This window comes from Neodiprion fabricii, chromosome 1 (assembly GCF_021155785.1).
Source record: "Neodiprion fabricii isolate iyNeoFabr1 chromosome 1, iyNeoFabr1.1, whole genome shotgun sequence".
Lineage (NCBI taxonomy): Eukaryota > Metazoa > Arthropoda > Insecta > Hymenoptera > Diprionidae > Neodiprion > Neodiprion fabricii.
The window spans coordinates 14250245-14275144 of NC_060239.1; the positions used below are offsets into that span (position 1 = coordinate 14250245).

Here is a 24900-nt window from a genome sequence, read left to right on the forward strand (position 1 = left end):
GTTCAAGGATACATTTTTCCATGTTTAATATTAGTCCGGCTTTTTCAATTAACTGCCGAGTCTCTTGAATATTTTTTCGGCATTCTTGTGCTGACTCTCCAAATAACAAAATGTCGTCTAGATAGACGACAGATTCAAATCCTTTGGATCTCAATTTTTGCGCTATTGGTTTCATGAGTTTCGTAAACACGCACGGTGCTGTACATAGCCCGAACGGCATACAATTAAACTCGTATAACGTGTTTTTATAAATGAATCCAAGATATTTTCTACTATATTCGTCAACCGGAATCAAGAAATACGAATCCTTCAGGTCTATTGTCGCCATAAAAATGTCTTTTCGCAATAGTCGAATCGCTGTCTTTTTGTCCTCCATTTTAAAATGCGTTGCTGAAATAAACATATTCAATTTTTTCAGGTTAAGAATAAAGCGCATATCACCGTTAGGTTTTGGCACGAGAAAGTATGACGAAACAAATTGTTCTTCGCACGGCTCGCATTTAGATATTGCGCCTTTTTTGAGTAATTTACCAACTTCTGTTTCACAAGCAATAATTTCTTGATTTGTTAATCTTGGCTGACTGTATTCAACTTGTAAACCTGGTTGACTTACAAAAAGAATAACATAACCCTGTACCGATTGTAAAATGGAGAGATCGTTGGTCAATTTTTTCCACACAGAGAAAAAATTTCGCACACGTCCTGCGATTCTCACCGGGTCTATTCCTTGTGTCGACGATTGTCCTTGTTCCGGAAGTCTTTCGGTTTTGGTTCCTTCCTCTGAGTGCCCCGGTGACTCGCTCCGGAGGGACGGCGCCAGTTTAACTTCTCCGACTGTTGTTCCCTCAAAAAATTGTTTGGTCTTGAGTAGGATGATGCAAACCTGCGATTTCCTTCGCGCAGTGCGTTCCCGAAGTTTCGTTGATATCCAGTCGGTTTAGTCAGATCTTTAGATGATTTTTCCATGGATTTGGCCGCCTTGAGATTTTCTGCAAACTTTTCTCCAAATAGCCATGCATCACGTGGACTGTCGTTGGCAATATTTTTGACAATGGGGTTTAATCCCGGAATCATGAAAGATTTTCTTGTTTTTGTCATCTCATGATGTAGGTCAGATAAAATTCTGCCTGCATCGGCCAGCTGTTCGATGAATTTTTGCGTGTCAACTTCTCGATCGGTACTCACTTCCGCTTTCAGTACTTCCGTTAGTGCTGCGCCAATAGCGTTGATGCCAGCTCCGAGTTGATCTTGGGCGGCGTACTGATACGCGTCTTTCTTAATCGCCAACTGTGTCAAGGCCGATTTTATTTCTGGTTGAACTTTCGGCGCTTTGGTAAGAGGACAGTTTCCTATTGTTGGATATTTTCCCAGGAGAACGCGCTTTTGGTCTATCGGCAGTCCATCTTGCAAAATCTTTGTTCCGCGCTCTGCCACTGCCACATGGATGTCGGGACCCCGTTGATTGTATTTAGATGGGTCGTCTCCCAAAAGCCCCAGTGTCGCTTCGGCAAGTTCTGTCGGTAACTACTTTTCTTTATCCTCGGCCTGTTTTACCGACATTTCCGTGTGGGGACTAGGACGTGACGAATCTCGCGGATTGCGCTCACCGCCCTTTTTGTCTAACCCTTGTACTGCCGCTACGGACCGTTCACGACTGGAGTGTGACGCATCTCGCAGATGGCGCTCACCACTCTTTCCGTCGGAATCATAGTTTATGGACCTCGAACTGCTTCCTGGATACGAACGCTCATGCCGCGAATGTGACGATCGTCTGTTTTCAACAGCGATACGCTCGCCATTTTTGTTTGTCAGAGCCCCATGACTCGTTTCTTCTTGAATATCGCCCTGAACTTGATCGCTCGTCCTGGTGACGCGGTCTTGAACGCCTGTCCCGATGACGCGATCTTGAACGCCTATAGCGTGAATGCGATCGCCTGATCTCTTCTTCCAGGCATCGTAATTTTTTCATAAGTAGGTCCCTCGATGAATTTCTATATCTCGGAGAGCTCCCCGAATATGACTCTGACCGCGAACTCATTTTTTGCAATAAAAGAAAACTTTTTAAAACGCACAACTGAAAATTTTCCAACTCGTATTCAAACGTGACTTATATTGCCGGCTTGTTACGTTTCGAGAAGATCGTCGGGAGAAATCGTTTGTTCATTGTGTGATTGTAGACTTAAGTTTGATTTACAAACCTTGTGGTGTTTAGTTTTCCGTAGTATTTCTCGTGCAGCTTATCTCGATCTGGAATTATGTTGTGGGTTGTGCCATCTATCACTTTGCGTCATTAAAATAATTGGTTTTACGCAATACCTATTTAAAATACATATTTACAATAAGATGTTGTTTGAATCAATTTTCGAGATCTGAAAAATTGGAAATTTGGTTTACGTCTTCCCTGTAGTCATAGGTATTTAAAAAAAAATTGGCCGATTTTCAGTGATAAAAGTTTCGAAATCCCACGAAACACAACTTTGAGGTTGTGGGATTTAGAATCTTTTATTGCTGGAAATCGGCCAATTTTTTTTTAAATACTTATGACTACAGGGAAGACGTAAACCAAATTTCAGATTTTTCGAAGCCCTATTTAGGCGGGGGAAAAAAAAGAATGTAGTAAGCTCGAATTCCCATGTTATTCAAATGGGAAATTTCACTGCCTTGGAAGCAGTTCTTAGAGTTGATCTACAGGCTTCAAGTTTTGCGTACATTTTTTCCGATTTTTTTGCAAACTTTTTCCGCCTTGTCCGCAGGAATTTTCGCAAACACCCTAAGTAAGGATTACCCTAATCTAGATCGATATGGATCTTCAAGGCTATGGTATGAGCATGTGTGCTCTGTAATAGTAATTGCATGTCGGTAAATTACGATACAGGGAGGGTACAGTCGTAATTATCGGCTGAAACGCGACAGGCTTATCGCAAGGTAGGTCGTTGGTAGTTTTTAATTTTTATCCATTGTCTTTACATGGGTGCATCTTCGATTATTTATAACCATTTTCTAGCACCGCTTAAACACGTCTCACCCCCGCGTAACGCCATTTTCGCGGAATCGTCACAATCATTTCTAAAACATCAACATTGGCATCTTAAAAGTACAATTATGCAAACAAAAAATAACAATATATCAAAATTGAATGTAAATCTCAAATAACCCATTTAAAAAAGGTGTCGCATGTATATGACGTAATGGCGGAAAGGGTGAAATATAATGAAGGTTTCTTTTTCGGACAGCGATGTATTATTCTTGATTGAAGTCCGAACATGAAACTTTGAGCAAACAGTAGGAGAGTGAATTTTTATCGGGTTCATGGTATATAGTGACACTGCCGGTACAAGACTAAAGCTTATTATTTCCAGAGTGACAATATTGAAAGGCATATCTGCTGCGTATGAGTATCGGAAATAAGTCTTTCCGTATTTTTATATTGAAGATAAGCCTTTCTCAATAGTGGTCAATGTCAAATCCTTATTGCACAGCAATTTCCCGTCAGATCTCGAATGTATCCGGTACAGGCTGCTCTAAGACCGCCACAAAGTATTTTTGATTTCTCTTATAAAATAAAATGATGCTAGATTGTATTGCTCCAATATTTTTTTCGTCGATACAATTATTTCGTTTAGAGCTAATAGAATTATCATCGCTTGTGCAATTTCGTCGACGACAAAGGGGCGCGAAGGAAGAGTATCAGTAGAATAGAAAAAATGTACGTAGATTTTGAAATTGTATCTCGATATCACTACACGAAAAGCGAGATCCGACTTCACGGCGTGTACGTGCGGGAGGTTGTGCTTGGACTTTTTCCTGATCTCACGGAAAATATTGACTAAGTTTTTCATCGTAATATAATTATGGTACTTGGCGGTTTTTTTTACATTTCAAATGTTTTTGAATCCGACAATATACACGGGATATCAGATGTACAACAAGTTACGGCTTGTGGTTAAACAGGCGCAAAGTCTGAATGAATTTAAGAGAATGTTAAAGTACGTAAAGGCGGAGATAATGTAGAGAAACAGTAAATGAGTGAATATGTACTGGGGTACATTGTAGAAATGTAGAGAGTAAAGAAGTAATACAGGATAAATATACATAAAATAGAGTATAGATATGTGTCGATTGGCGAATAAATACATGTATAATTGAGAAAAGATATATTGCAGGGATGTCAATATAATCTTAATGGAGAAAAGTAGGCAAAAGCTAAATAAATCGATATGAATTAATTAAATCAACAAAACCAGAAGATGTAAAATAAACAGAAAATTGCACCTTGGACGGCAAGCGCCTGCGAACATCGGCATGGATCTTGATTTGCACCTGATATTTTTCAACGCACACATTAATTCAATTCGTCGTAATATTAAACAAAATATACCGACAGTTTTGAAAATATCGAATTAACAGGTTCTTCATTAAAAGTTTCCAAAAATCAGTGCATTGTTAACATCATGAACCAGGATCCGTCCTTAATCTACTAATCACTTCATCATGACATCACATGACTTTGTTGTGCATCGTTGGCAGAGGGTTTGGCAGGATTCACCATGAAATTAATGAAGCCGTCGACATCTTCCAATTCATCAGAATGAAACTTGGCCGCGATAGTGGAACGCCCTTCTATTCTCGGAGTCATCGAAAACATGCAACTTGCCTCTCCACCAACTTCGACCTTATCTTTTAATTTCAGCTTCAGCTGCTTGTCCAATCCAGGTCCTTCAATCAAAAACCTTCCTCTGTTCAGTGGAATTGGCAAAGGATTTTTGAACGTAGCTATGGCATGCAGTTCCCCACCAATGATTGGCTCTTCCGTGACCTGACACAGAAGGACATATATTACTTTAACTATACATTTCGTAGATCATTCTATGTAGTATATAATCTGTTGCGATATGAAACTGTAACCTTGGTTAAACGCGAGAGGAGAGGTTCTATAAAGAAACGTTGCACACGTTATACATGCGTGAAATGCGAACAGAAAATAAACTTCATTTTGAATGTACACAGATTGACTCTAGGCGATACACAACGTTGTATCGCGATAGAGGTACACTCGAAGACTGACACCGAGGACAGCTGATCCGCTAATCCTCGTGACACATACACACGCGGTTACGGAAGGGTACGTGAATCGCAACATCCTTGCATGAGCGCTAGAGTTCATACGTCACTCATGTCAAGCACAACAAATAGACGCAACATAATCATTTCTTTATCATTGTTCAAAGTGACGCCGTTCAAAAAATGTGGCATTGTTAGGCAAAATCGTTAAAAACGGAGCGTCTTGTACATTCACCACTGCAAAAAAATATCGAATTAAAAAAAAATTCTTAAACCATATAGGAAGCAAGTTTTGGCACCTAGGAAGTCGGTTTTGAACATTTTCAAAAGTATGTAACCTCCGATTTCTTGTAAACATGATCACAGTAGATCTGTCAGACCGATAGTCACGAAATTTATACACATACAGTAGTGCTGAAAAGTATTTCGACAAGATGAAATCCATTATGTTAAAGTTCCATCATTTTTCTTACTTTTCTTTATTTTGACTTTATTTTTCAGCGAATGAAAGTTAATTTTCTACAATTATGTTAAACACTGAATTTCTTTCAATAAAAAATATTGAAAAGAATTGGGCGTTACAGAATAAATAGAACAGGTTCATGGGCTTATAAAGAGAATAAACAGTCAGCGAATTCAAGGATAAGGAAAAATGCTTTAATGTCAATGTGTATTTACAGTTTGACGTTTAAAACGAAACTATTTCTACAATAATGTTGCAACCTTATTCATTTTATGACATATGAAAGCTTCTATACGTCTTTTATCTATCGCGACTACTAGAGCATTGGAGAAGCGTCTAATATGGATGATTTCACCGTTTGTACCATTAATTTTTAGATATTTTATATTTTTTGCAATCAACTCAATTATTATCTTAGTCAAAATACTTCTGTACGCTATTGTAATTCTTTACCCCAGAGCAATCATCTCCATTGTTGCTTTATGGTGTTTAACCTTTTACAGCTGATCTTTACTGGCGATAACGTCACTAAGCGCTTTAGCTACAGCTCCAGGAAAGCCTGCTTAGAGTCCTAATAGCACAGAGACGGGTTACAATTGGATTGAGAATACCGATTTTCTCGAGTTTGCGAGGAGACACTAGGGTAGTCGGGTCTCAGAATATCTCCATACTGGTCGTGAGAGAAGGTTACCTCTTTACTATTAAGTGCACGAAGACAATGAGCTAGATAGCCAAGAATACTCGTGAAAAACGTCCTTCTAAAATATGAAGTGATTCAAATGTATTGAACGTTTCAAAGAGTGTGAAGATTTCGTGACCTTTGAATTTTCTTAAATATGTGGAAGGATTCGTCGGAGAGGGTCAGAAAATTTAACCATGCATGGTTTGCATACTTTTAATTTCATTTTGTGACGTTGCAGTGGGCCCAGCGTGCCGTCATCTGGCAATCTTTCTGTTCCCAAGAGTGCAAGTGAGTTCGTAGCTCACTCGGTAGCATACTTGCCTAGTAACCGCTAGGTCACGGGATCGAATGTCGCTGTTTACATTTCTTTTTTTCGTTTCTTTTTCGTTTCTTCTCCCTTTTTCTGTTTTCCATTTTTTTTTTTTTTGCTTCCTTTGTATAACAGTAGTATAGATATAAGAATTCTGATTCATAAAATGGCGGCGTACCGACCGAGTTGCCCCGATTTCTATCTTACCGACAGTCAGTATGTTACCTCTATTTTTGCTTGATTTTGCTGACAGACAGTTTGACATTGAAATTTTTGTGCTGTCGTATGAGCAGCCATTTTGATTTTTTTACCGTCGGATAAGCAGATATTTAAAATTTTTACCGCTAGATAGTGCACATTTTATCGACAGAATTATTACCTCCGACCTTACCGACAGTTACTGTTATTGGGTGTTGTCGCAGGTTTGTCGCATGTGGCGCCCCGCCGCATTATCAATCAATCGATATTTCACCGATCGACTCAGCGTTGTATCCAATGCTCGCCGCAAGATGGCCACTCTTTTTATCATGTGGTTGGACGAAATAGAATGTTTCAAAAAATAACAGTTGGATGCTTTCAATAGTTGGTTAAATTTTTTCTGACGAAATGCAGGTCTAGAACTGCGAAATAGTGTGTTTTTATTAGGTAGAGGTGGTATTGGGGTGAAATAGAATGCTTCAAAATAGCGGTTGAATGATTTGAATATATCGTGAAATTTTTTCTCTCGAAATACCGGATGGCATTGTCAATAAACCAGTCTGGGACAAGGGGGGGTGGGTCCATAAAAATTCTTCCCACAAAATGCATGTCGAGGCTTGTCCGATGGAAAATTGTAGTGAGGATGGGTGGTATATGGAACGTGAGCCTATTCTGATAGTCACTCTGTTTTCATCGTCTCTTCGCGTCGTGAACTGTTCTTACTTGTGAAAAAGGTAACTTTGATTGAAACGTAATGGATCTGACAAAAGTTAACCACGTTAGCCGCCTGGAGAATATGCCGACTAAGAAGATGTCGGAACTCAGAATTGGGGAGGTGTATGACGTCACTAGACTACGACTGGTCAAAACAAAATTCGGAGTACGCGTACTAGCAACGATCAAGGGAAAACACAACGTCTTCTTACCACCGAGAATCGTGAGAGTTCTACAAGAAGATTCTGATCAACTGGTTGAAATGTGTAACAATGTGTAACATGGCTGGGGAAAATCGTCTGCAAATGAAATACCATGGTGGGGAAGTCAACAAGTTTGAATTTTCATGCAGTTATGTACTTTAAATAATCTATGTGATCCCCTCTACTTCTACAAAATTCGTCCGCCAGGGAATAAAAACGGGTATGCAGAAGGTTGTATAGTCAGTCTTCTACCAGCAGTATTTGAGAAAAATCGAGCGCAATATTGCCCTCCTTAACATGGCAATGATCCTAGATGTGCGATGTTTCATAGACCATAGCAAGTAGTTTATACCCAAGGAAGTCGCAGTCATCGAGGTAAACGGGCCGGGCCTGGATTACATCTTTTTCAAGCCACCCGGTGATTCGACAAGCTTACCGCTTGAATGTAGAAACTAATGCCTGGTTAACACACAATCATCACGGAATACCATGGAATGCTGGCAACAAATCTCACGAGGATGTACCGAAGATTGTGAGAAAAATGGTGAGAAATGCGTGTTACGTATACGTCAAAGGGGAGGAGAAGAAAGTATGGCTGACGGAGTTCCTCGACGGTACAACGAGGGTGACTAATATGGAAGATTGGTACATCACATCCCCTGCATTGGAAAAATTGAGATGTATGGAAGCGGCACCCTAGCATGACTTAAACCATGGATACTTCCCATCGAATAATATCTGGAATCATGCGGAGAAAGGATAGATTTGGTACGATGACAACCTCGAATACATCCCGGCATGCAACTGCGCCTTTGATAACGTGCAGCGACTGAGAAGTTGGTATTTAAAGGAGTGTACCGGCTCTCTCTTGAAATCCTTTCGTCTGTATAAAGAATTGGACGATTTAAGAGCAATGAGGTCTGAGGATATAGCTCTTTTGCCAAAAGAATTAATCAACACCTTCGCATCAAACGCCATTAATGATGTGTGGAACAAACTGCCTGAGAATATGAAAATGGACGACAACATTGCCAGTTGCCGCAGATGCCTCTGGCATTATACACCAAGACCCGACGACGATATCGTGGATGGACCAAATCCTCTAGTAAAAGACTGGAATGCAATCGTTTGTCTAAAAAATGCTCGCAATATGCACAAAAATACCAGTAGAATTCATTACAATTATATTATAGTTTACACATAGAATTAAAATGGAATATTCAATAAAATTATTTACTCATCTAGAAAACAGAATTTATTACAATTATATCCCAGTTTATTCATAGAATTAAAAACGAAATATTGAATGAAATTATTTACGTATCTAGAAAAAATAGAATTTGATACAATTATGCATATATCTTTATAAGGTTTATCAGTTCTTGTAATATAAATTCATCTGGCGGGAAAATGTAAAAATATTATAAATTTTAGTTGCAGTAAAATACACGATGAATAATTGTAAATTTTATAGTTTATTCTTCAAAATAATACCATCATCATCATTATTATTTTCAATATCCAACATTATTACAACAGTTTCATTCTCCCATTATTCTATAATAATTTCTATAGATATATGACTATAAAATAGGCTGTTTGGCCTCACTGGAGCAGCCCGCGCGTCTTCAACGAGTTCCCGAAGCTCCTCCAGCGAGAACTCGGAGACTGCTTCGGAAAAGCCGATAATTATTTCTTCCTCCACCGCCTCATCGTCACATCAATCAACGATCGACCAGTCATCATCGTCAATTAAAGCAAGGTCTCGAGGAGAATAAGATGACATTTTTTGAAAAATTGATGGTATGTTCGCGGCGAAAAATCTGTAAAAAGAGCAAACCGAAATAGTTTGTTCGTAATATGTTTTGGAAATTAGGGTGGGCCAAAAAAATCGACTATTTTTTTGTCACCTTGTACTGCGAAAACTTGGTTGGTAGAGACCTCAAAAACATTCTCTCCAAGTATGAGCTCTTAATTTTAATAGGAAGGTCCTCCGCCTCGCAGTTTTCTATTTTTTTCTTATGGCGAGGAAGAAAAATACATATCTCGGTATCTGCTATTTATAAAAAAAAACGTATATCATATTTTCGTAGGAAATTGAATTCTCTACAAAAAAGGTCTCTTACAATTTTTTTTGCATACCTCACTGTTCAGAAGTTATTGAAGGTTACAGTTTAATCATTTTAACGTAGATGTCTTTTGTTTTTATGAACTTTATAACTCTTCAACAAAAAGTCATTATAATACGCGCAACTCATATTTTCATAAGAAATTGAATTCTCTACAAAAAGGTCTCTTACAATTTTTTTTGTATACCTTACTGTTCAGAAGATATTCAACGTCAAATTTCAATGCACACTATGATATATATATATATATACAATCTCTTGACAATCTCTTGAAACTATACATACAATGCGCATGCGCGAGTTTTATCGGATGCACGGGCAGGCTGGCCACTCCGAGTTTCAGCTGTCAAACTTTATTTCTGGCGTCGATGTAGTTCATGCGAATTTTTAAGGTTAGAATCTCAAACAGTCGAGATAGTGACTCGGAAAGTTGATGCTAATGCTCTTTGATAATTGGCTTTATTCGACTGAAATGAGAAATCTGTTTAAATGTTGGGTGCTTGGAAGAAACGCAGCAGGTAGGTGGGAACACTTTATTTGATCACTTTTATTATTTTGTACATTAGAAATAACAATGAAATTTTTTTCTGTCAACAGGTGATACGGCCAAAATAATTGCATCTCTAATATTTACTGTTATCTGCCTATTTAATTTATCACACGTAAAAAAATCATCGCCACTTTCAAGCAACTAAGTGACTTTCTCACTCTCTTGTGATTTCAGGCGGTAATATTGAATTTTATCACTTTTGAAAATGGGACATTAAACCGAATGTTCAAGAAATTCAAATATCACACTATCTGTAACAGAACTGTGAATCTATTTCTTCTCGAGAATAGTTCAACAAAATTTACAAATAGTCGATAGTCAATGTATTTTTAATGATGTTTTAATGATGTTCAATTAAATAAATGACGGGAACCTAATACTCAAATTGAAAATTCAAGTAATATCAGATTTATTAAAATGTTTTCTGTATTTCATGTTAGTGCGGTTCGAAACAGAGAAAGTCTAATCAGAAGCGTAGAACTCAGGAACGTAGATCACATCCTGTGACACAATTTGAAAATCAACTTTCTCAAACTGCACCTTAACGTCACAATTACCTTCAAGGACAATCACGTTTTAGAGTAATGTCAGAACATTATTACGAGGATATTGACTTATCGGATTCAAGATCGTGCCCCTTGTTCCATCAAAATAAATGAATATCTAATTTTTAACGAAGTTCACGAAGATTTTTTTCCAAATAATGTAATCCGATGCAATATCTTGTTCATAGTCCTCCGAACATCACCTTGTAACAAGAATATTTGGAAAGAGTCCCTTCGTTGCAGGAACCATTATAAAATTCTTGGTTTTCAATTCGTGCTACTGAATAACTTCTGCGTTTCAGGTTCCATTTCCAATCTCAGAATGAGATTTTTTTTGCTCCAGACAATGCTAATATGAAATGCAGAAACAATTACGCCAAATAGAGATTCACAAGCTTTCAGTCTTAGCGTAGGACCCTATAAAGTGTGTGAAATTGAATTTGATTTTAAGTTGTCGTGCAACTAGCTAGCCAGATGACACCGTCAACTAAAATTGAATTTAAAGACATTTTTAACTGAAATTATTTAACAATTCTAGATTTAGATCGATTCAGATTGCCTAGCAAAATTCGACCCCACAATCTAATTGAGGACTTGAAAACCTATTTATCTGAATATAATGCCAAAGAGAGTAAAAGTAAGCTTCAAAATAAGATACCAAATTAAATGGCATAAAGTTTGAAAATCAATGCTGGTCGATAATAATGCTTGAATTACAATGGTGCACAGAATGATTCCTCGGTAGAACGAATTGGCGGCAACGGTTAAGTAACAAACTTATCGCTATTGGCTCGATCAAAGTAAAATGATGGGATATTCAGCCATTATCATCTGTAGTATATCCCGCTCTTCAATTTTGCTTCAACTGATGTTAAGAAGGTGGCGATGGCCTGATGAAATTCACTCTGGCACCTGACGTCTGACGGAACAACCAGGTTCGATGGTTATAATGATTGCACCGCTCGAGAAACCAGGATCCTTGCCACCTAAACGTTTTGACCATCAGGTAAGGCATAATTTTCCTTGTGTAAATCAAAGTTTAAACTTTGAGCCTGCTGAAAAAAAAACTAATTTTATCATTAAATCCATGTTAAAATATTGTAATAGTCAAAGATGACGTAATTAGAAATTTACCTATATGCTTCCATGCCTGACAAGTTTAGTCCCGCTTTGACAATGAATTATTTCGTACCTGAAAATATTACAAGCTATTATTATTAGACTGGAACTTTTGGTATTTTTGGATACTACTAATTTCCAATAAAATGCACAAAACATATATCGTTAATGGGAGAAGAAAGTTTCTTTCTTTTTTAATCAACCTCCTGGTCACGAATACTTCACAAATAAATCGTTAATGAGACGCATTTTTAATTTTATGTAAATAAAAAATCTGTTCACAATAAACATTGTTTTTACTCACCTACCTCTGTTTGTCCAGACTTCCACTTGTTCATGACATTTCACATTTAATTTCAGATTTTTTCTTTCAATAAATAACATCCAATTTCTGTATCATTTGATATTTGCGTCGGTTGAATATTTTCCGATATCGACCACGGTATTGCTGAACGATAGTATTCTTAGACAATTTGCGCTACGTAAAAATAAACGGCAACATAACCTCAATCCGCGGTTTTATGCACGAGAGATTTACAGCTCTTGAGTCTTGTCTCATTTTGTGTACGTTGGCCCCCTGCTCAGCAGACGAAAACATCGCCGCGGGGCGATTTCACCGACCAATGAGATTGAATTTTTTGGCGCATGCGCATTGTATGTATAGTTTCAAGAGATTGTCCCCATATATATATACATATATATATATATATATATTGTGACGTGGTATTTCGTACCCCGTCACTTTATTTAATTATCGCATTCCCCTAGGTACAAATATCGCTAAAAATAACGAAAGCACGTCTGAGGCCAATACTCCAAAAATAAACGACTGATTATCTTTAAGTTGAATTCTCTTTACTAAGCTAATTGTATGCTATTTTCTAATTCTGTAATGCTCTTCGAGAACCATCTGCGAGACCTTCGCGTCAAGATACCAGGACACTGCCTGACAGGGGTCACGTACCAGCTCAACATCAACACCACCGACTACAGACGAACGAATACCGCTGAAACCACTCCCGATGGATGCCTATCTAGTTGTCGAAAAGGGTCGTGCGTGATGCACAAACAGCACCTCCAACTATTTGAGACTTATCGGCCAGGAGCCGAACCACGAACGAATGCTTCTACCGCTCGGATGCATCGTCAGGCGGCGTACAGGGCTGTGCGTTAAAAACACAACAAAGCCTCCCGTCGACGATACTTATGAGCCTGGAGCTGAACCGACCCTAACATCTACTAAGTCGTTGACTATCCAATAGAAGACGGTTTTCTCTTCACGAACCGTCTTATCGAAGGACTGCGGCGTGGAATAGGCTAATGATATGCTGACCACGTGGATCTGGTGGATCTAGTGTGGGGATCCGGGTTGAGGGCCATCACCACCAGATCGTTCCGGCATGAGGGCTTCAATGAGCGAGGGCCGGGATGCAGCGCCGACGAAATAGCTACAACGGGGAGTACCAGTAAAGCAAGGAGTGAGTTACAGTCGGTCGCAAGTCCGAAGGACCGGTGACGTACTATTGCCGCACACCTCAATATCGCAACACATGAGCAGTACGACCCCCCCCCCCCCCCCCCCCCTCTCTCACCAACGATACCGCACAGCTGAGGGAAAACATATCTGACCACCTTCCGACGTCCCGATACCTCGATACCTGTCGTCGAGGGAGAAGAAAAACAAGCGGCGAGGGATTATCGCCGTCTACCCGTAGACCAGACCTACGCGACCTGCTGGTCCAATTAGGATACCGCAAATTTGAGGAAGAATCACGTGACAGCAGCTCCACGAAAATCAGGATCGTCGCTCATCTCGTCACTCTACGTTCAGTTCTTGAATCATAACGACGTGCTATCGCCATATTTAGTGCCATTACCGCTATCTGCCGATTTAGTTCTCGCTATCGTACCGCATTCTCTAGTACCTGTTATATCTTCTTTTACCTAAGTGAGGTTCCTTTTCTGTTTTGTGAAGCCACGAGATTACTTGCAATATATCGTACCTTTACCTTCATCTCTCTCTTTATCTTGCAGTTGGTCTGCTTGAGCCACCTGGGCTCGTACCTTATTTTCTCTTATCTCTTATCTTGTCCCTTTCTCTGCCTGATTGCAAGTAACTTCGCGACTGATTGACTATTACTTACGCATTGTAGTGACTATCGCTTTATCTTATTATCTTTCTCTTCTGGAATATTTGACTGTCTAATATCGCTGTCTAGCAGCGCGTTCCGTTGAAGGATCAATTTTTATCTTAGCTATTGAGCGTTGCTATTTGTTATATTTTCTCTGATTAGTTATATCTGTCTCTTTACCTATCACCGTTGATTATCGTATCTTTGTGAGTGTACCGCGGGAGCGATCTTACATCGCTGCGCAGTCCCGCTCGTCGTTCATTTGACATTGGAGTATTGTGCCGTATCGCATAAAATCTTTTTCATTATTTTCTTCGCTAATATCGCTGATCGTAGTTGTCCGTAGTCTATTTGGTTTGCCGTACGTTGCATATTAATTATCTTGAATATTGTTTGTCTTATCTTGAATTGCCTTTTATCGTACCGAATATTATCTCTCTTTCTCTCGCACTTACCGCAAACTATAGACTACGTATTATCTGTTATTCTCTATTTTTGATGATAATTTTCTATTTGACCTGTCGCTTGAATTTACCTTGTAATTCATAATTCCCTGTCTGCCTATTTCTGATCATTCTGGTAATGTGATAACTATTACAATTGTTGTATTTCGCATGTGTTTATAATCGCTTCTCATATTTGATGATTTATTTGCTTACTGCTTAATTTAAGTACAGTATATCTTTTTCTGTTCTGCCTATCTATCATAAAACCGTGTTAATCATTACCGTTAGTATCGCGAGCTTGCGCATATTTCCCGCTTATTCGGAAAACGTTCCGTTAATTGTTAACTCTTTCGCTTAACCTTTCTCTGGCTGTAACTATTGTTAATTATCGCATTTATCGTACTTGTATCGCCAACTCTTCAGCTACTTGCTTGTCAGTAAACTTATCGCTTCTTGTTTAATATATTTGATATTATTCCTGCTTCACCTGTTTCTTATTTTATCTATTGGATTCGACTCCGCCCCTCTACCATTATCTTGTCTCTCTGAGCGAACTGTGCAAAACCGTCGTAGAACCTGACCTTACCTTTATCTATTACCTTTACCTTTACCTTTGTCTTTTTCTCTAATTATCTATTTTTGACGCATGTGCGTCTGGCGCTCAACAATCGTATCTTTCTCCCTTAGTATCTCTCTCTATCTAATTATTTAGGTTAGCGACTGCGCCGTAGGGTAACCAATTATCGTTCTACCGTTTTACCCTCAAATATATAAAAATATTGGTTACAAAATGGCGCCCAACGTGGGGCCACGCCAATAAAGAGGGATTATCTTATTCAGTGGTGAAAGCAAAGTTTATCGCATACTGTCAAAGCACCAGAGAAAAGTAAGAGACCGAACACGAACCCCAGAAACCCCAAAAATTAACAAAATTGCGAGGAACTCAGACAATTGAGCAACATATTCAAATCAATTGATTACTGCGACCAAGATTGGATATAAACCAAAGTTTGAATATTAGAATTCCCTATTGCGACCGAATACAGCGTAGACATCGCTAAATTAAAATATCGAAAATTGAAAACTATTCAAATATCGCACGGCTTAACCGCCATCAATGACGCAAATTCGAAAATCATCTAAATATCGCACGGCTTAACCGCCATCAATAACGCAAATTCGAAAATTATCTAAATATCGCACAACATAACTGCCATAACTATTGCGAACATAAAAACACTTGGATACCGCAGAGATTAACCGACGTACCTTTCGAATAATAACAATAGAAAAACTCAGGGATAATACGATACGACCCAAACATCCTTACCTTATAAACTGCTCAGTCTAGTGTGTGGCAGGGATGATCCCTTGTTGTAATCAAACTTGTTATTGATTCGCTAGATCGCGGTATTTTGGTTTCTTCAGCGAGGTTACCATATTAACCTTCTTGCACAACAAAATTTATTGTGAAACCTTTGGCTTGGGTAGGATAATATAATCTTCCGTTGTTTATATCGCAGTTTCCGGCTTTACAGGGTCACGCTAGTTAACCGATTCAATAATCTGACAATACCGCAATTTCTTTCTCTTTGGGTCACCTATCGCTAGTCAATACTTATGCCAATACACACGTCCGCTAAGGCGTGGCTAGACTCCTTGACCGACGCCGAGTTAAACACCGAATTAGAAGGATGCTCGTTGTCAACAGCAGGCATATTACCGGTCCGTCGTCAGCGGTTGACGAATTTTTGTAAACAACACGGCCTAAGCATGGATGACCCTCCTGCTCTCGACGACGCTTATATGACTACACCGACAGACGACAGCGATAGCATGACGTTACCCACACAGACGCAACCAATCAACCCCGCGCCTTATACCGACGATGAGATTCGTGACGTGACGCGACCGTCGAACCGTAACCCCGATACGTCAGCAACCGGCGCGATTCGGAAGCAGCCACCGGAACCGCAACCTAGCCGAATTAGCCCGCGAAATATACCGCCAGAATTCCTTCCCGGCAATGATGCACCGGCTAAGCCGGCGCCCGTTCAGCAGCCGCCGTTGAGATCACGGGAGTATCATCCGGCGAATCCGCCACCATTTGACTACCGCACAGGGAATTCTCCCCCTTATGAATATCGCGACGCACCGCCGCTGCGGAGACCTGCCTTTCGCAACCAGGGTTTCGAGGACAGCCAATATAACTTCCCGCGACCGAGCATGAACAGCAACTTCGCATCACCGTCTAGACCGACAGCGTTAGCAGCGTACGAAGTTATGAGGAAATGGAATCTCAAGTTTTCGGGAACGCGTAACGAGGACGCCGAAGCATTTCTCGCACGTATAGACGAGGGCCGATCGCTCATTAACATTCGCGACGAGGATATTTTAAATAGCATCCCCTTCTTTTTGTCAGGTGTCGCAATTTATTGGTTCCGCAACAAACGCGAAACGTGGCGTTCTTTTGCAGAATTTAAAGCCGCATGGCGCCGTAGATTTGTCAATCCGGAATTGCAGTTCGCATTGAGGGAGGAAATTCGTAGACGAACCCAGGGCGAATTCGAGTCAGTCGCCGATTATTTGACATATATGAGGGCGTATTTCGACAGATTGAGGCCCGCGTGGTCGGAAGAGGAACAGTTAGATTACGCATACCGCAACTTATTACCGCGATTACAGGTTGCAATTCGACGAGACGAATTACAGGACCTTGATGAGTTAGAAGACATTGCGAGTCGAATAGAAATCAGCTTCCGCGTGGCAAATAATTATCAAGCACCGCCAACCCCGGAACGATCGGTACTACCCGAATTAGCTTACCGCGGGCAAAGAAATCCAAGGCCTTCTCGCAATAATTTCGCAGCAATTAACTTTTTCCAGGAAGGTCCGGAACCCGAGACGGAATTGGCCAACGCGACCCAATTCGCTCAATCAACACCTAATCGTGGGACACAGGGTAACCGACCCAACGGTCGAAGTGCACCACCGCGTGCTAAGACCCCGCGATTCAATAGTCGAAACGATACCAGTGCGTCAACCACTCCTACCGCTACCACGGCTCAGACGGATACCGCGGGCATCGCGAATAACTCTCCTGAGTTCGCCGGTAACCCCTTTTTCCCGAGCCCGAAAGGTACGCTGATCTGCTACAGGTGTAGAAAACCCGGTCACCGATATGCGAATTGTCCCGAACCCGCGACCGGTCTATACTGTTTCCGATGTGGCAAAGTCGGATATACTAAGGTGACGTGCCCGAATCGGTGTGCGGGAAACCAGTGATGGAGCCGCACGAACGGGGAACCGCGGAAACCCCTCCGTCACCCGAATCGTTAGATTTTTGTAATCCGATCCAAGCGCCCGCTAGAATTCCGCTATTGTTTCTCAACTTCGAAATTTTATCGCAACCCGTCGCAGCATTATTTGATTGTGGCTCTTCTCGCACCTTTCTTGGCCCAGAGGCTATATCGCTAGTTACCGCTTTAAATCTTCCAATTTTACCGTCTCGCTTAGGTCCGGTCAAAATGGCCGCCGGACAGGAGGCCCAGATTACCGGTGAAGTGGACTTACCGGTCATGCTACGGACGGTGTACCATAATATTCCCGCTCGGCTCGTGCCCAGTCTTAGCTTCTCTTGTATCATTGGGTTAGACTTCATTCGGATATTCGGGATCGTAGTGAATTTTGCCGCATTGACCTGGCGTTTCCAGGATGACCCTGAGCGTAGTTACACATTCGATAACGATCCACGCGTAGCTGCCAATCCTTTTTGCAACGGTTTAGTCACCTTATCGGAACAGCAAAATCTCGAATTAGCAACCTTTATGAAGTCCGAAATACCGCCTATGCCTGAACACATTGGAGTAACCAAGCTCACTTCCCATCGAATTGACGTAGGGAACGCTCTCGCGATCCGTCAGAGATCTTACCGCGTTTCGCCTAAAATACAGGAGGCTATAGACGAAGAGGTAGGCAAAATGCTAGCAGCCGGCATCATCGAACCATCTCATAGCGCATGGGCTAGCCCCATAGTAATGGTAAAGAAGCCAAATGGTTCTTATCGCTTCTGCATAGATTTCCGCAAAGTCAATCAGGTATCTAAGAAAGACGCGTACCCTCTGCCTAGAATGGACAGTATCCTAGACAAGCTTCGTTCAGCTCGCTATATCTCGACCATCGACCTCAGCCAGGCGTATTATCAAATTCCGCTTACCGAAGACAGTCGTGAAATTACCGCATTCATAGTCCCCGGGAAAGGACTATTTCATTTCACTAGGATGCCTTTTGGCCTAACCGGAGCACCGGCCACGTTTCAGAGGCTATTAGATAGATTAATAGGACCGGATATGGATCCACATGCGTTTGCGTACCTGGATGATATAATAATAGCTACTAAAACTTTTGACGAGCACCTTCACTGGCTCAAACATGTCCTACACGTCATTCATTCCGCAGGATTAACCGTCAACCCTGAGAAGAGTAAGTTTTGTCGCTCGGAGGTCAAGTACCTCGGTTTTCTCGTAAATGAACACGGCTTACAAATAGACCCGGATAAAGTTTCGCCAGTTGTTAATTATCCAGTACCGACTAACGTCAAATTAGTCTGACGCTTTCTAGGAATGGCATCTTGGTATCGTCGCTTTATTCCCAAGTTTGCTTCAATTACCGAACCGTTAACTAGGCTTTTAAAGAAATCTCAGGACTGGATTTGGGATCAGGAACAAAATACCGCATTCGATGAAATTCGAACTCATTTAACTACAGTACCAACATTAGCCTACCCGAATTTTGAAGTACCTTTTGTCTTACACACGGATGCTAGTAATGTCGGAGTCGGGGCAGTATTAACCCAGACTCAAGATGGCGCGGAGCGTGTTATCGCGTATGCCAGTCGAACCCTATCGGACGCCGAAAGACAATATTCCGTGACCGAACTGGAATGTCTCGCCGTGTTATGGGCCATACAGAAATATCGCGCTTATATTGAGGGCTACCATTTTACCGTCATTACCGATCATAGTAGTCTAAGGTGGCTCCATAATCTCAAAAACCCCATGGGAAGATTGGCCCGTTGGGCTCTCGAGTTACTTAGTTATGATTTCGAAATCATCCACCGTAAAGGTGCGCTAAACGTAGTTCCTGACGCACTATCCCGCATCCCCGAAGTAGCCGCCGTTATAATACCATCGGATGACCCCTGGTACGATCGTCGTAGAGCCGAAGTAATATCGCAACCTAAGAAATTCCCGCGTTGGAAAATAGATGGGGATAAGTTATATTCTTATCGCGAAGATCCAATAATCGGTACCCTGGTTCAGGATTTAGATGCTTGGAAACTAGTCTTACCCGCAAATCTTCATTCTCGCGCCTTGCAAGAGGCACATAGTGACCCCCAGGCCGGTCACCTAGGTGTCGACAAGTCTTACCGCAGATTAGCTCTCGCATACTATTGGCCTAACATGTATCACGACGTGGTCCAACACCTTAAGCGTTGTGACACCTGTCAGCGAAGCAAGGTTGACCAACGGGCCCCAGTAGGTTTAATGGGACGTAGGGTCATCGAACAACCGTGGGCAGTAGTCGCCGCCGACATAATGGGTCCGTTCCCTCCCAGTCGCTCGGGCTACGCCTATCTCCTTGTCTTCCAGGGCCTGTTTACGAAATGGGTCGAGATTTGCCCTATGCGCAAGGCTACCGGTCGTAATATTAGTGACGCCTTCACCGATTTAATCGCATCACGCTGGGGCACCCCCCAAGTACTACTGACTGACAATGGCACCGAATTTGTAAACAAATCCATAAAAGAACTTGCCGATACCTACCACGTAACCCACACGATGACGCCACCGTATCACCCTCAAGCAAATCCCGTAGAACGAGTCAACCGCGTGTTAAAAACCATGATTATCGCTTTCTTCGAGCAAGAACACCGGGAGTGGGACCTACACCTCCCCGACTTTCGTTTCGCTTACAATACCGCATATCATACTTCCGCCCAAACGAGTCCAGCGTTCTTAAATTTCGGTCGGACACCAGTTCCAATAAACTCCCTTCGGCGAACAGCCAGCGGCGGTGTACAAGTGGAAAGACAGAGTCCCGAGCTCTGGAAGGAGCGTATGGAACGCCTCCAACTGTTACGGGAATGGGTCACCGAAAACCTGGCTAACGCATTTGAACGACAAGCCAGTTGTTACAATCGCCTTCATTGGACCCAGCCGTACTCCGTGGGAGAACTAATATTGAAGCGCCAACATACTCTTTCTTCGGCTGCTCAAAATTACAGTGCCAAACTGGCTAAGAAATTCCATGGACCATATCGCATTACCAGAACCATCTCCCCTGTAGTCGTTGAACTCAGCGACGTAGTTAGTAACAAGGTGATTGGCAAAACCCATATTGGGCATTTAAGGGATCGTCTCAGTGTGACACTCCGAAAAATCACTGATTTTCGCGAATTTTTTTTTTAATGTTCACATAAACTAATCGGTCCTGTTTTTTTTTCATAAATAAATACGTTTATGAAGGATACAAAATGATTTTTTTAAAGTTTATTTATTGAGTGCATCATTGTTGTATAAATTGTTGTAATTTCACGTGAAAAAAAAGGTGCTGCACGGTTTTCACGATGACGGCTGCAATTTTGATCTGAAAAAAAAATTTCAAAAAGATTATTGATCTGTAGGAAAGTCGCTATCGCGCTATAGAGGGTTTTTTTTTTTTTCAAATTTGACAAAATGGCGGCGGTTTGAACAAAAAGTGTCGAATGTGGCCCTTTTTTTCGACAGTTTTTCGTAAAAAAAATAGGAAGTTTTCAAAAAAAAAAAAAGCTTCCATAGCGCGATAAAGAATGACGTTTAAAATGTTTTCCCGAAATTGGAACTAGATATCTTTAAAACTCTTCCTTTGAGAGTGGAAACCGTTTTGGAAAACACCATTCTGAGAAAAACGCGTTTAAAGGTTGAAGTTGGAAAGGTTTATATAAATCGTTTACTTACGATCAATCGGCGATGCTAGGTCTTGATTTGTTTCTTGGGGGTTTCTCTCGTACGTCTATCCGTGGTGGATGTCAAAAACGAACTGAAATGCTTGGACAGTTTATTCTGCAAGGTTATAGAACCTAAGCACCTTAGTACTCGCGCAGGTAGAAAACCCGTTCCCTTTCTACAAGAAACGCTGTAGCGACCGTAATAATTTGAATTTCGATTTAAAAATTTGAGAGAATGTTTAGAACAGTGTATACTATACGATAATGCAAAAAAAAAAACAATTTTTTGAAAATTTCACACTGAGACGATCCCTAAAAGGCATATCGTAACAATTAGACTTGACTTTCGCAGATACCGCAAAATTTTCCGCACCAAATTTTAATACCGCAACCACCCATATACCGCAAACTACTCGAAAATGAGCGACTCCAGCGGGACGGAGGGGGAGTTTGAGGGACCTCAGTTCCCAGAGACGGAAACCGAAGAACCCAGGGGCTGGGCCAGGCTGGCTCGCCACCAGCCGCTGCTGCAACAGCTGAGGCGTCAGCATCCGGCTTTTTGGCTGGATCTGACGACCGCCGCCCTGGAGGTCCAGGAGGACCGGGCGGAGGAGTACCGGGCCCTGCGACAGGCCGCCATTATCCACCAGCACCCGGACGACAGCACCCGGGGTACCCAGGCCGGTAACGGCCTCGGGCGGAACGAGGTCGGGACTCAGGTGGAGCACCCGACCATCTGCGAGACGCGGTCAACCGGTACCCAGACTCGCGAAACCAGGGTCACCGTTGACGACCAGCCGCCGACAACGGGGGTGAAACGGGCCTCCACCCCACCCGAGCACCATCACACCCGAGAGAGAACCGCACCCCGGGCGGTAAACACCAACCCCCGGCCGGCACCAACCGCAACATCACCGGTGAGGCCGCGGTACCCGCGACCGGTAGTCGGTGGCAGGTCCCCGTACGGCTCGTGCTGGATCTGCCAGCGGTACGGCGACCGGGTATCGGCGTGTGACGATAGGGTGCCCGAGGACAGAGCCTGCTACAAGTGCGGTATATATGGTTATCTGCACCCGGAGTGCCCGGAGTGCCACCCGCCAACCGAAGTGCCCAGCAGGCTACGAGGCACCTCCCCACCACCACCGGGGGAACCGGATGTTTATTGGACCCGGCGCGGCGGCGGCCCCGTCCACCGCGATTTTCGCTTATTTTAAGGCCGTTTTTTTCTTTATCTTCCGCAAACTTTTTTTTTCTCGCTAATTTTTCGTTTCAATTTTTATCACCACAATTTTTTTTCTCAATTTTTTTTATTACCGCAATTTTTATTACCGCAATTTTTTTTAATTTTTTTTTATTACCGCAACTTTTTTTGTTTTTTTATTACCGCAATCTTTTTCTTTTGCAAATTTTTCTTTATACCGCCATCTTTTTATTACCGCAATAACCGCAGCCTCTCGCCAAGGTTACCGTTTTTTTTTACCGCAAATTTTTTTTTATTATCGCAATTTTTTTATCGCAATTTTTTTTCTTCTTATCGCATATTTTTTTTTATCGCAAAATTGTTCCTTTTCTTTTTTTTTTGCCGCTAGGCTATTATAAATAAACCATCTTATTACCGCTACACAATTATTTTCTCGCTGACGTAGTAACAGTGATCCACCTTATCACATGTATCCAATCACTCACGGTGCGCCCACGATCCACTCCTGAATTCTGTCATATTCACCGAAACGGGATCAATTAACCCCAATCTCGTAAATCGGTTACAAAATAACGCCCAACAATTAAAACCCCACTCGACCTTAACATCATGACTTCGTCGGAATTGAAGAAAGTAAAAACTAAAGAAACCGGCTCTCGGTAAAATAAACGCCTAAATTCTACCGCGTCATCGTTGCGATGTCTAGTCATATAACGCAGTGACAACTTGGGGTCAAGACTCCTTTTATCGCAATTATCTTAAAAATAACGCTTACAAATTCTTTTTTTTTGGTCGCTTTACCCAGAGTAACACCTTACATGAGGCCAATATTTTAATATCGCTCTATAGCGCATAAATTGTCTGGACTCCTCTGCAACAACACCCTTCAACCAAGCAATCGAATCAATCAACTTTCTACCTTCTCGCAAAAATTTAGCTCATCCTTTCGCTTCCTTCACTCACAACCGATCAGGTCAACAGTAGAACTTGGAAAACTATCTTTCGCCAAGAGTCAGCAAGCCGTACTCCAAAGTCTCTCAACTAAGTCAAGTATCGCATGGATTTTCAATTTCAATCCTATCTATCGCAACTATCTCTAACATCTCTAACGATCATCTAGTCACATGCAAAAGTAAGTAGTCAACATAATGGTTTCCTAATGGCAAAGGACCTCCTCGGTCCTCCGTAAGGAGGGCGGAGTTGTGACGTGGTATTTCGTACCCCGTCACTTTATTTAATTATTGCATTCCCCTAGGTACAAATATCGCTAAAAATAACGAAAGCACGTCTGAGGCCAATACTCCAAAAATGAACGACTGATTATCTTTATGTTGAATTCTCTTTACTAAGCTAATTGTATGCTATTTTCTAATTCTGTAATGCTCTTCGAGAACCATCTGCGAGACCTTCGCGTCAAGATACCAGGACACTGCCTGACAGGGGTCACGTACCAGCTCAACATCGACCACCACCGACTACAGACGAACGAATACCGCTGAAACCACTCCCGATGGATGCCTATCTAGTTGTCGAAAAGGGTCGTGCGTGATGCACAAACAGCACCTCCAACTATTTGAGACTTATCGGCCAGGAGCCGAACCACGAACGAATGCTTCTACCGCTCGGATGCATCGTCAGGCGGCGTACAGGGCTGTGCGTTAAAAACACAACAAAGCCTCCCGTCGACGATACTTATAAGCCTGGAGCTGAACCGACCCTAACATCTACTAAGTCGTTGACTATCCAATAGAAGACGGTTTTCTCTTCACGAACCGTCTTATCGAAGGACTGCGGCGTGGAATAGGCTAATGATATGCTGACCACGTGGATCTGGTGGATCTAGTGTGGGGATCCGGGTTGAGGGCCATCACCACCAGATCGTTCCGGCATGAGGGCTTCAATGAGCGAGGGCCGGGATGCAGCGCCGACGAAATAGCTACAACGGGGAGTACCAGTAAAGCAAGGAGTGAGTTACAGTCGGTCGCAAGTCCGAAGGACCGGTGACGTACTATTGCCGCACACCTCAATATCGCAACACATGAGCAGTACGACCCCCCCCCCTCTCACCAACGATACCGCACAGCTGAGGGAAAACATCTCTGACCACCTTCCGACGTCCCGATACCTCGATACCTGTCGTCGAGGGAGAAGAAAAACAA

The 24900-nt window shown here is 41.9% G+C and overlaps 1 protein-coding gene across 2 annotated transcripts in view; it reads right to left on the reverse strand.

Annotated features, from left to right (window-relative positions):
- Window positions 1–3221: 3221 nt before the first annotated feature.
- The window catches only part of LOC124178615 (annulin), a 423181-nt gene continuing 401502 nt past the window's right edge, over window positions 3222–24900 (reverse strand). For both annotated transcript variants that reach the window (XM_046562524.1, XM_046563406.1), the window contains exon 10: window positions 3222–4816. In XM_046562524.1, the coding sequence (XP_046418480.1) occupies window positions 4490–4816 (327 nt within the window). In that variant the 3' untranslated portion in view covers window positions 3222–4489. The remainder of the gene's footprint in view (window positions 4817–24900) is intronic.